General features: G+C 36.9%; 1 protein-coding gene across 1 annotated transcript in view; it reads right to left on the bottom strand.

Moving 5' to 3' along the window:
* Nucleotides 1–13,599, bottom strand: part of LOC111173533 (disintegrin and metalloproteinase domain-containing protein 5-like) — a 134,668-nt gene that overhangs the window by 42,145 nt on the left and 78,924 nt on the right. Inside the window, exon 14 of the mRNA XM_022571269.2 lies at nt 10,442–10,637. Within this exon, the coding sequence (XP_022426977.2) occupies nt 10,442–10,637 (196 nt within the window). The remainder of the gene's footprint in view (nt 1–10,441; nt 10,638–13,599) is intronic.

The following is a 13,599-nucleotide window of genomic DNA, read 5'->3' as shown; positions in this document are numbered from 1 at the left end:
GTAAAGAGGTCAATTCATCAAGAAGATATAACAATCATAAATATATATGCACTCAACAATAGAGCACCTAACTATATTAAGCAAATACTAACAGATATGAAGGGAGAAATAGACAAAAATACAATAATAGTAGGGGAACTCAACACACCACTTTCAACAATGGATAGTTCATTCAGACAGAAAATCAACAAATAAACGTTGGACATGAACCATACATTAAACCAAAGGGATCTGACAAACATATTCAGAAGGTTCCATCCAACAGCAGCAGAATTCACATTCTTCTCAAGCACACATGGTACATTCTCCAGTATAGAGCAGTGTTAGGTCACAAAACAAGGCTTAGCAAATTTAAGAAGACTGACATCATAGTAATTATATTTTCTGACCACAAAGGTATAAAACTAGAAATCAATAACAGAAGTAAAGCTGGAAAATTAACAAATATGTGGATATTAAACAATATGCTCCTGCACAACCAGTGGGTCAAAGAAGAAATCAAACAAGAAATCAAGAAATATCTTAAAACAAACAAAAATATAACATATGAAAATCTCTGGGATGCTACAAAAGCAGTTCTAAGAAGAAAGCTTACAACAACAAATGGTACATTAAGGAAAAATAAGGATCTCAAATAAAGAACCTCACTTAACAAGGAAGTAGAAAAATAACAAACTAAGGCAAATGTTAGCAGAAGGAAGGAAATAACAAACATCAGAGCAGAAATAAATGAAATAGAGACCAGAAAATAATAGAAAGAAATGAAGAGCTAGGTTTTTGAAAAGAAAGATTTGACAAAACTTTAGCTAGACTAAATCAGAAAAAAGAGAGGGCTCAAATAAATAAGAGAATTTAAAGAGAAAATATTACAACTGGTACCACAGAGGACAAAGGATCTTGAGAGACTATTATCAACAATTATAAACCAACAAACTGGACAATCTAGAAAAAATGGATAAAATCTTCAAATACATACAAACTACCAAGACTGAAACATGAAGAAATAGAAAATCTGAACAGACTAATTACAAATAAGGAGGTTCAAAAAACTTCCAACACAGAAAAGCCCAGGACCAGATGGTTTCACAGGTGAATATCAAACATTTAAAGAAGAATGAATGTCCATCCTTCTCAAACTCTTCCAAAAGATTGAAGAGAAGGAAACACCTGCAAACTCAATTTATGGGGCCAGCATTATCCTGCTACCAAAACCAAAGTGTAAGGATACTACAGACCAATAACCCAATAACCCCAATAAATACAGAAAATTACAGACCAGTAACCCAATAACCCCAATAAATACAGATGCTAAATTTCTCAGAAATATTAGCAAACCAAATTCAACATCACATTAAAATAATAATTCACCATGATCAAGTGGGATTTATCTCTGGGATGCAAGGTTGGTTCAACGAATGGAAATCAATAAATGTGATATGTCACATTAATAGAACGAAAGATAAAATTATATGATCATCTCAATAAATGCATAAAAGGCATTTGACATAATACAACATCCTCTCATGGTAAAAACTCTCAACAAATTGGGACTGGCAGGAACATACTGCAACACAACAAAGGCCATATATGACAAACTCACAGCCAATGTCATACTCAGTGGTGAAAGGTTGAAAACTTTTCTTCCATGATCAGGAAAAAGACAACAGGGCCCATTCTCACCAGTCCTACTCAACATAGCACTGGAAGTCACAGCTAGAGCAATTCGGAAAGACAAAAAATGAGAAGCATCCAAATCAGAAAGGAAGAAATAAAATTGCCCTTGTTTGCAGATGATATGATCTTATATACAGAAAATCCTAAGACTCTACAAAAAAATTCTTAGAATAAACAAATTTGTTTAAGTTACAGGATACAAAACATATATGAGACAGTTGCATTTCTGCCCACTAATAACTAAACATTTGAAAAAGAAAAAGAAACAAAGAAACCAATCCAATTTACAAAAGGATTTGAAAGAATAAAATACTTAGGAATAAATTTAACCAAGGAGGTGAAATATCTGTCCACTAAAAACAAGGCTTTGATGAAAGAAATTGAAGAAGACACAAACAAATGGGAATATATCCCATTATCATGTATTGGAAGAATTAATATTATTTAAATGTCTGTATTACGCAAAGCTGTCTATAGAGTCAATGCAATCCCTATCAAAATTCCAATGGCATTTTTCAACAGAAATAGAAAAAACAATCCTATCATTTTTGTGGAGCCATAAAAGACCCCATATAGCCAAAGCAATCCTGAGAAAGAAAAATAAGAATCCAGGGCCTTCACACTTCTTGATTTCAAATTACACTAAAAGTTTTAGTAATCAAAACAATATGGTATTGCCACAAAAATAGACACACAGAACAATGGAACATAGTTGAGAGCCCATAAATAATCCCCTACACAGAGTCCACTAATATTTGACAAGGGAGTCAAGAAACTCAATAGGGAAAGGAGAGTCTACCCAATTAATGCTGTTGGGGAAACTGCATAACCACATGCAGAAGAATGCAATTGGACCTCTATCTTACACTGCTCAGAAAAATGAACTTGAAATGGACTAAAGACTCAAACATAAGACATGAAACAGTAAAACTTCTAGAAGGAAACAGGGAAAGAGCTCCTTCACATTTATCTTGGCAGCAGCAATTTCCTGAGTGTGACACCAAAAGCAGAAGCAACAAAAGCAAAAATAAGTGAGACTACATCAAACTAAAAAGCTACTGCAACCCAAAACCTATGGGATGCAGCAAAAGCAGTTCTAAGGGGGAAGTTTATAGCAATACAAGCCCACCTTAAGAAGCAGGAAACATCTCGAATAAACAACCTAACCTTGCACCTCAAGCAATTAGAGAAAGAAGAACAAAAAAACCCCAAAGCTAGCAGAAGGAAAGAAATCATAAAAATCAGATCAGAAATAAATGAAAAAGAAATGAAGGAAACGATAGCAAAGATCAATAAAACTAAAAGCTGGTTCTTTGAGAAGATAAACAAAATAGATAAACCACTAGCCAGACTCATCAAGAAAAAAAGGGAGAAGACTCAAATCAATAGAATTAGAAATGAAAAAGGAGAAGTAACAACTGACACTGCAGAAATAAAAAAAATCATAAGAGATTACTACAAGCAACTCTATGCCAATAAAATGGACAATCTGGAAGAAATGGACAAATTCTTAGAAATGCACAACCTGCCAAGACTGAATCAGGAAGAAATAGAAAATATGAACAGACCAATCACAAGCACTGAAATTGAAACTGTCATTAAAAATCTTCCAACAAACAAAAGCCCAGGACCAGATGGCTTCACAGGTGAATTCTATCAAACGTTTAGAGAAGAGCTAACACCTATCCTTCTCAAACTCTTCCAAAATATAGCAGAGGGAGGAACACTCCCAAATTCCTTCTACGAGGCCACCATCACCTTGATACCAAAACCAGACAAGGATGTCACAAAGAAAGAAAACTACAGGCCAATATCACTGATGAACATAGATGCAAAAATCCTCAACAAAATACTAGCAAACAGAATCCAACAGCACATTAAAAGGATCATACACCATGATCAAGTGGGGTTTATTCCAGGAATGCAAGGATTCTTCAATATACGCAAATCTATCAATGTGATAAACCATATTAACAAATTGAAAGAGAAAAACCATATGATCATCTCAATAGATGCAGAGAAAGCTTTTGACAAAATTCAACACCCATTTATGCTAAAAACCCTGCAGAAAGTAGGCATAGAGGGAACTTTCCTCAACATAATAAAGGCCATATATGACAAGCCCACAGCAAACATCATCCTCAATGGTGAAAAACTGAAAGCATTTCCACTAAGATCAGGAACAAGACAAGGTTGCCCACTCTCACCACTCTTATTCAACATAGTTTTGGAAGTTTTAGCCACAGCAATCAGGGAAGAAAAGGAAATAAAAGGAATCCAAATTGGAAAAGAAGAAGTAAAGCTGTCACTGTTTGCAGATGACATGATACTATACATAGAGAATCCTAAAGATGCTACCAGAAAACTACTAGAGCTAATCAATGAATTTGGTAAAGTAGCAGGATACAAAGTTAATGCACAGAAATCTCTGGCATTCCTATATACTAATGATGCAAAATCTGAAAGTGAAATCAAGAAAACACTCCCATTTACCATTGCAACAAAAAGAATAAAATATCTAGGAATAAACCTACCTAAGGAGACGAAAGACCTGTATGCAGAAAATTATAAGACACTGATGAAAGAAATTAAAGATGATACAAATAGATGGAGAGATATACCATGTTCTTGGATGGGAAGAATCAACATTGTGAAAATGACTCTACTACCCAAAGCAATCTACAGATTCAATGCAATCCCTATCAAACTACCACTGGCATTTTTCACAGAACTAGAACAAAAAATTTCACAATTTGTATGGAAACACAAAAGACCCCGAATAGCCAAAGCAATCTTGAGAACGAAAAAAGGAGCTGGAGGAATCAGGCTCCCTGACTTCAGACTATACTACAAAGCTACAGTAATCAAGAGAGTATGGTACTGGCACAAAAACAGAAAGATAGATCAATGGAACAGGATAGAAAGCCCAGAGATAAACCCACGCACATATGGACACCTTATCTTTGATAAAGGTGGCAGGAATGTACAGTGGAGAAAGGACAGCCTCTTCAATAAATGGTGCTGGGAAAACTGGACAGGTACATGTAAAAGTATGAGATTAGATCACTCCCTAACACCATACACAAAAATAAGCTCAAAATGGATTAAAGACCTAAATGTAAGGCCAGAAACTATCAAACTCTTAGAGGAAAACATAGGCAGAACACTCTATGACATAAATCACAGCAAGATCCTTTCTGACCCACCTCCTAGAGTAATGGAAATAAAAACAAAAATAAACAAATGGGACCTAATGAAACTTCAAAGCTTTTGCACAGCAAAGGAAACCATAATCAAGACCAAAAGACAACCCTCAGAATGGGAGAAAATATTTGCAAATGAAGCAACTGACAAAGGTTTAATCTCCAAAATTTACAAGCAGCTCATGCAGCTCAATAACAAAAAAACAAACAACCCAATCCAAAAATGGGCAGAAGACCTAAATAGACATTTCTCCAAAGAAGATATACAGAATGCCAACAAACACATGAAAGAATGCTCAACATCATTAATCATTAGAGAAATGCAAATCAAAACTACAATGAGATATCATCTCACACCAGTCAGAATGGCCATCATCAAAAAATCTAGAAACAATAAATGCTGGAGAGGGTGTGGAGAAAAGGGAACACTCTTGCACTGCTGGTGGGAATGTGAATTGGTTCAGCCACTATGGAGAACAGTATGGAGGTTCCTTAAAAAACTACAAATAGAATTACCATATGACCCAGCAATCCCACTACTGGGCATATACCCTGAGGAAACCAAAACTCAAAAAGAGTCATGTACCAAAATGTTCATTGCAGCTCTATTTACAATAGCCCGGAGATGGAAACAACCTAAGCGCCCATCATCGGATGAATGGATAAAGAAGATGTGGCACATATATACAATGGAATATTACTCAGCCATAAAAAGAAACGAAATTGAGCTATTTGTAATGAGGTGGATAGACCTAGAGTCTGTCATACAGAGTGAAGTAAGTCAGAAAGAAAAAGACAAATACCGTATGCTAACGCATATATATGGAATTTAAGGGGAAAAAAAAATGTCATGAAGAACCTAGGGGTAAGACAGGAATAAAGACGCAGACCTACTGGAGAACGGACTTGAGGATATGGGGAGGGGGAAGGGTGAGCTTTGACAGGGTGAGAGAGAGTCATGGACATATACACACTAACAAACGTAGTAAGGTAGATAGCTAGGGGGAAGCAGCCGCAAGGCACAGGGATATTAGCTCGGTGCTTTGTGACAGCCTGGAGGGGTGGGATAGGGAGAGTGGGAGGGAGGGAGACGCAAGAGGGAAGACATATGGGAACATATGTATATGTATAACTGATTCACTTTGTTATAAAGCAGAAACTAACACACAATTGTAAAGCAATTATACCCCAATAAAGGTGTTTAAAAAAAAAAAAAAAAAAAAGCTACTGCATAGCAAAAGAAACAAGTAATAAAATAAAAAGAAACCTACAGAAGGGGAGAATATTTGAAAATCATATATGTGATAAGGCATTCATATCCAAAGCACATAGAGAACTCTTACAACTCCATAACAACAACAACAAAGATTCGAAAATGCACAAAGGATCTGAATAGACATTTTCCATAGAAGACATGCAAGTGACCAATAAGTACATGAAAAGGTGCTCAACATGATGAATTACCAGGAAAATCAAAACCAAAATCACAGTGAGACATCACGTCACACCTTTTACTTTTGCTATTATCAGAAAGATAACAAGTGTTGACAAGGATGTTGAGAAAAGGGAAAACTTGTATACTGTTAGGGGGAATGTGAATTGGTGAAGCCACTACGAGATTCCTCAAAATCTTAAAAACAGAACTACCACATGACGCAGCAAACCCTCTTCTGGGTACACATCAAAAGAAATTGACATAGGGATCTCAAAGAGATACCTGCACTTCCATGTTCATTGCAGCTTTATTCACAATATCCAAAATATATAAACAATTTATGTCTTCAGCAATGGATGACTGTAAATAAAATATATATGTATAACGGATACCAAAAAACTCCTAGAGGAAAACAGGGGGAGAACACTATTTGATATAAATCGCAGGAATATTTTTTTTTGATTCATCTCCTAAAACAAAGGAGATAAAAGCAAACATAAACAAATGGGACCTAATTAAACTTAAAAGATTTTGCACAGCAAAGGAAACCATAAACAGAATGAAAACACAACCTACAGACTGGGAGAAAACATTTTCAAATGATATGACAGATAAGGGGTTAATATCCTACATATATAAAAAGCTCAGACAACTCAACATTAAAACAAACAAACAAACAAACAAACAACCCGATTAAAAAATGGGCAGAAGAACTGAATAGAAATTTTCCCAAAAAAGAAATGCAGATGGCCATCAAGTGCATGGAAAGATGGTCAACATCGCTAATCATGAGGGAAATGCAAATCAAAACCACAGTATCACCTCACACTGGTCAGAATGGCTATCATCAAAAAGAAAATGAATAACAATGTGAAGAAAAGGGAACCATCGTACACTATTGGCGGGAAAGTACACTGGGGTAGCCACTGCGGGAAACAGTATAGAGGTCCTAAAAAACTAAAAGTAGAACGACCATATGACCCAGCATTTTCACTCCTGGATATATATCCAAAAAAACCCCCACAAAAACATTAATTCAAAAAGACACATGCCTCCCAATGTTCACAGAAGCACTATTTACAATTGTCGAAGCAACCAAAGTGTCCATCAACAGATGAATGGATAAAGAAGACGTGGTGTACGAGTACACACACACACACACACACACAATGGAATGCTACTCACACATAAAAATGAATGAAGTTTTGCCATTTGCAACAACTTGGATGTACTTGGAGGTCACTGTTAACTGAAATAAGTCAGAGAAAGACAAATACTGTATGATATCACTTATATGTGGAATCTAAAAAATATATCAAAGTAGTGAATATAACAGAAAAGAAGCAAACTCACAGATACAGAAAATAAACTAGTGGTTACCAGGGGGACAGGCAAGGGGAGGGAGTCAATATAGGGGTAGGAGGTTAAGAGGTATAAATTAGGTATAAAACAAGCTACAAGAATATATTGTATAACGTGGGGAATATAGCCAATATTTTATGGTAACTATAAAAGTAGTATAAACTTAAAAAGTGTGAATTGCTATATTGTACACCTGTAACATCTATTATTACTGTATATCAACTATACTTCAATTAAAAAATTAAGGAGAGGGGCTTCCCTGGTGGCGCAGTGGTTGAGAGTCCGCCTGCCGATGCAGGGGACACAGGTTCGTGCCCCGGTCCGGGAGGATCCCACACGCCGCGGAGCGGCTGGGCCCGTGAGCCGTGGCTGCTGAGCCTGCGCGTCCGGAGCCTGTGCTCCGCAGCGGGAGAGGCCACAACAGTGAGAGGCCCGCGTACCGCAAAAAAAAAAAAAAAAAAAAAAAATTAAGGAGAGAGAAAATCTCTCCAGACAAACAAAAGCTGAAGAAGTTGATGATCACTAGACTTGCCATATATGAAGTGCTGAAGTAAGTGACATCAGCACTGTGTTGGCAGAAGGGATCCTTCCTTTTTGTCCCCCCACTTAAAAAAAATCCACATACATTTACTACCTATGAATTCTATTTTAGATGCTCATGAAAGCAGAGGATGGGAGGAAATAGTTCCCAAGCTTCAAGAAATTAAAGGTTTAGATCTAACTATACAAAATATGATGATAAAATGGTAAAACACTAATTGCTAATGGGCTTCAGAGTAAGGAAATTATGCAATGAAGCTTTAAAAAATATGGAGCTGGATTATTTTAAAGAAATTTAAAAAGAGGTAGGTACTATATATCGAATAAATTGGTTTTTGTTTTCTACAAATTTTTATTGTGTTAAAATACACATAACGTTTACCATCTTAATTATTTTTAAGTGTTCAGTTCGGTGGTTCATTGTGCATTCACACTGTTGTGCAACCATCACTACCATCCATCTCCGTAACTCTTTTTATCTTCTAAAATGGAAATTTTATACCTATTGAATAACAACTCTCCATTCTTCCCTTCCCCAGGCCCCAGCTACCCCATTCTACTTTCTGTATCTGTGATATTGATTACTAAGTACCTCATTTCAGTGGAATCATACAGCATTTGTCTTTTTGTAACTGGCTTAGTTCATTTAGCATAATGTCCTCAAGGCTCCTCCATGTTGTACTTTGTTGCAAAATTTCCATCCTTTTTAAGACTAAATAATATTCCATTGTGTATATACACCGCAGTTTGCTTTATCCATTCATCCACTGATGGACATTTGGGTTGCTTCCAAGTTTTAGCTATTGTGAATAATGCTGCTATGAACATGAGTGCATAAATATCTCTTCCAGACACTGCCTTCAATTCTTTTGGGTATACCCAGAAGAGGAATTGCTGGGTCATATGGTAATTCTATTTTTAATAATCTGAGCAATCTCCATACACAGAATAGTGGTGATGCCATTTTACGTTCCCACCCACAGTGCACAACTGTTGCAATTTTCCCTCATCCTCATCATTTGTTGTGTTCTGTTTTTCTGACAGCAGCCATCCTAATGGGTGTGAGGTGGTATCTCAGAGTTTCCATGTGCATTTCCCTAATGATTAGTGGTGTTGAGCTTCTTTTCATATGCTTATTGGCCATCTGCATGTCTTCTTTAGAGAAATATCTATTCACATCATTTGCCTGTTTTTGAATCGGGCTGTTTGTTTTCTGTTGCTGAGTTTTAGGAGTTTTCTATATATTCTGGATATTAATTTCTTATCAGATGTACGATTTGCAAATATTTTCTCTCAGTGGAACTACAAAACATCCAGAAAGCAATTAATGAGATGGCATCTGGTAAGTCCTTATATTTGGGGTCAGATAATTCCTTCTTATAGGGGCTGTTTTGTGCATGGTAGGGTATTTAGTAGCAACCCGGACTGCCACCCTCTAGAAGCCAGTATCAGTCCCACCCCAGCTGTGAAAACCACAAAGGCCTGCAGGCGCTGTGTCTGGAAGGAAAAGGCCATGGATGCTGCTAAAAATGCTAAAGTATACAGGATCCCACACCCCTCACAGCAAGAACTGCCCGGCCTAAGATATTCACAGTGCTGAGGTGGAGAAACCCTGACGTAACTGTTCGTTTTGCACTCACATTGCTTTATGTGTCAAAACAAAAAGAGCAATGTTCTCCTGTTATCAGCAAGATGACTCCTTAGGAGATAACATTCCTTTCTCAATCCTGTAAGGGTTTACGATGAACCACTACTTGTCTTCTACACGCAGATCTGGACTATGTATACTGTCAGTATGTTACTTTCATGTATAACCCTTTGTCTTGAAAACATATATAACTTTGCCTTGACCTCTAATGGGCAGAACGGTTCTCAGAGCTTTTTGGAAGACTATCTCCTGGGTTATAATCCTCAGATTGGCTTGAATAAAATTCTCTATTTCTTTCTTAGGTTGACTATTACTTAATTATTTTGTCAATATAATCTTCCAAGAAGCTGCATTTCCACTTGAGGTCTCTCCCTTGTGCAAATAAGGATTCCTTATAAATTCAGAAGTTTTTTCTCAGAATCAAGAAAACTTTACTTCCTTTAACACTAATATACATTAGGCCTACAAATAGGATACACTTATTTTAAAATTACACTTACATTTTTGTTTTATAGCATTAAATAACAGAGCTTGGGATCATCAGAATTTAGGAACTAAGAAGAAAATAGTGGTCATTACCTCCTCCAATTAATTTTCTGCACTGTCTGGTAAACGACCGACATCGTCCTTTATAACAGAAGGAGTCGCCCGAATCACAACTCTGTCCATCACGTGCATAAGTGTCAGGCACACAGTGTGCGTTATTCCCATCACAGAATTCTAGAAAATCACATTCATCAACTGGTTGCCTACAAGGTGTATTAACTGGTTTTATCTGGAAGAGAAAAGAAACATAAGAAAAAAATTACATATAAATGATACCCAAGTTTTCTTTCTCTTTCAGTCTTGAAGTTTCCATCCATTTTTTCTAAGTTGTTAAGAGCAATGAGGAAATTGTCTTCTTGTTAACTACTTAAGCATTGCACAGACATTTAGGTGATAGAATTTGCTGTGCTAAAGGAGTGGGTATTGCTTGTGAGAGATATGAGAAACTCAGAGATAAGCAGACTACCATAATTATAAAAAAGAAAGAAAGTAGAGCTAAATGATTATTATAAAAATTATTTTCAACCCACTAAGGATATGCTCACATGGGCAGACTCTGGTTTCTCCATATGCCATCCTTAAAGTAGAAATCAGCAACCATTTACAAAACAATAAATATGCCTCATAAACATTTCGAAAAAAGTTTGCAGGACACATAAGAGAAGGTTTGTTTCATGTACCACATTGAAAACAACTGTAAAAAGTAACTTGTCCAATTATATATCTCTGATCTCTTCAGTGTTCACTGTTAGCTCATAGCTTCCGGGGTTCCCTTTATGCATATCTGCTTTTGAAAACAAACATATAAATACCATGACTGCAAACCCTTTCCTCAACACAAGTCCCAATTCCTTACGGCTATCATCACTATAGTACACAAACTAAGTCAAATTTGTTCTGGCTTCAAAGGTCCTAGAGACCCAGATTATATAACATTCACTGCCCTGCCTCTGAAAGAGGGTTTCTAGATAGTTTTCTCATTTACAACAAGTATCTGCTACCTGAAGCAAATCGGACACAAGTTCTCCAAGAGATGGGTGGGAAGACAAAACAACACTTGTGTTACCCAAGCTTATAGAGTTAGCATTCAAATCAAAACAAATAATCAAAATTGTTTTCAAAAGAAAATACATATAATGAGAAAGTATTAATATTTGTTTCTTCAGAATATACTTTCTTTTACAAATGTGTATAAATGGCAATCTTCCTTTTATTCTAATTTCTTTTACCGTTAAAACTTTATTTTTTACAGCTGTTTAAGGATCACAGAAAATATGAGGAGAAAGTACAGAGATTTCCCATATAACCCCTGCCCTACACACGCAAAGCATGTATTGCTAGAGTGCTACATTTGTTGCAACTGATGAACTTACACCGACACATCATAATCATTCAAAATCCATGGTTTATATTAAAGTTCACTCTTGGTGTTTCACATTCTACAGGTTTAGACAAATGTATAACGACATGTATCTACTGTTGTGGTATCATACAGAGTATTCGCACTACGCTAATAATCCTTCATGCTCTTCCTAGTCATCTCCCCCTCAGTGCCTGGCAACCACTGATCTTTTCACTGTCTCCATAGTTCTGCCTTTTCCAGAATGTCATATAGTTGGAATCATACAGTATATAGCCTTATTAGAGTGGCTTCTTTCACCCAACTTCTTTTTCAATACTTAAATACCCAGATCCACAAATGTCCTTTGAACCAAGCTTTATCACTGTACTTGCTCCTCCATTAAAGGGGGTTTATTTTCCTTTCCACGGCTCTCTGATTCCCAAACGAGCCTAAAACATTAAACCTTCTGGCTCCTTGTTCCACATTATTTTCTCCTAAAATATTTTTATTTTGTTTTTCCTTGTATTTTTTTTTATTTTTATTTTTTTTTGCGGTACGCGGGCCTCTCACTGTTGTGGCCTCTCCCGTTGCGGAGCACAGGCTCTGGACGCGCAGGCTCAGCGGCCTTGGCTCACGGGTCCAGCTGCTCCGCGGCATGTGGGATCTTCCGGGACTGGGGCACGAACCCTCGTCCCCCGCATCGGCAGGCGGACTCCCAACCACCGCGCCACCAGGGAAGCCCTCCTTGTAATTTTTAATTTATTTTTATTCTTGCCAAGACTATCAGTCTGCATATGTAATGTATAATTCATATACAGGGCTGTGTCCCTTTACACAACTGAACCAGGGATGAGTGAGTTAATTTACTGCTTCTGACAATCATATCAGCCTTAACAGCATAGTAAAAAAATTACTGTGTATTTCTGAAAAATCATAGTCTGGGCTATGTCCCTTTCCATAATTGGGCCCAGGAACTAATTAGAATCATAAATACTATCCCAGTCTCAACAGCAGTTGTTCAGGTAACCTTCTGGACATGTGAATCTTGTTTGTGCAGCAGAAAAATATTTCCTTTTGGCACACGGATGACACTACATAACTATACTAGTTGTATTTGACAGGTTGGTTGTTTTTTAACATCTTTATTGGAATATAATTGCTATACAATGTTGTGTTAGTTTCTGCTGTATAACAAAGTGAACCAACTATATATATCCCCATATCCCCACCCTCTTGCCTCTCCCTCCCACCCTCACTATCCCACCCCTCCAGGTGGTCACAAAGCACGGAGCTGATATCTCTGTGCAATGCATCTGCTTCCCACTAGCTACTTATTTTACATTTGGTAGTGTATATATGTCAATGCTACTCTCTCACTTCATCCCAGCTTACCCTTCCCTCTCCCCATGTCCTCAAGTCCACACTCTACATCTGCGTCTTTATTCCTGTCCTGCCCCTAGATTCATCAGAAACTTTTTCATCTTTTTTAGATTCCATTTTTATGTGTTAGCATACAGTATTTCTTTTTCTCTTTCTGACTTACTTCACTCTGTATGACAGGCTCTAGGTCCATCCACCTCACTACAAATAACTCAATTTCATTTCTTTTTATGGCTGAGTAATATTCCATTGTATATATGTGCCACTTTTTTACCCATTCATCTACTGATGGACACTTAGGTTGCTTCCATATCCTGGCTATTGTAAATAGTGCTGCAATGAACATTGTGGTACATGACTCTTCTTGAATTATGGTTTTCTCAGGGTATATGCCCAGTAGTGGGATTGCTGGGTCATACGGTAGTTCTACTTTTAGTTTTTAAGGACCCTCCATACTGTTCTCCATAGT

Source organism: Delphinapterus leucas, chromosome 21 (genome assembly GCF_059928025.1).
Source record: "Delphinapterus leucas isolate spDelLeu-1000000601 "Yukka" chromosome 21, BTC_Dleu_Yukka2, whole genome shotgun sequence".
In the NCBI taxonomy this organism is placed as follows: domain Eukaryota; kingdom Metazoa; phylum Chordata; class Mammalia; order Artiodactyla; family Monodontidae; genus Delphinapterus; species Delphinapterus leucas.
Note: the sequence above shows the minus strand (reverse complement) of the source record. Positions and strands in the feature narration are given on the sequence as shown.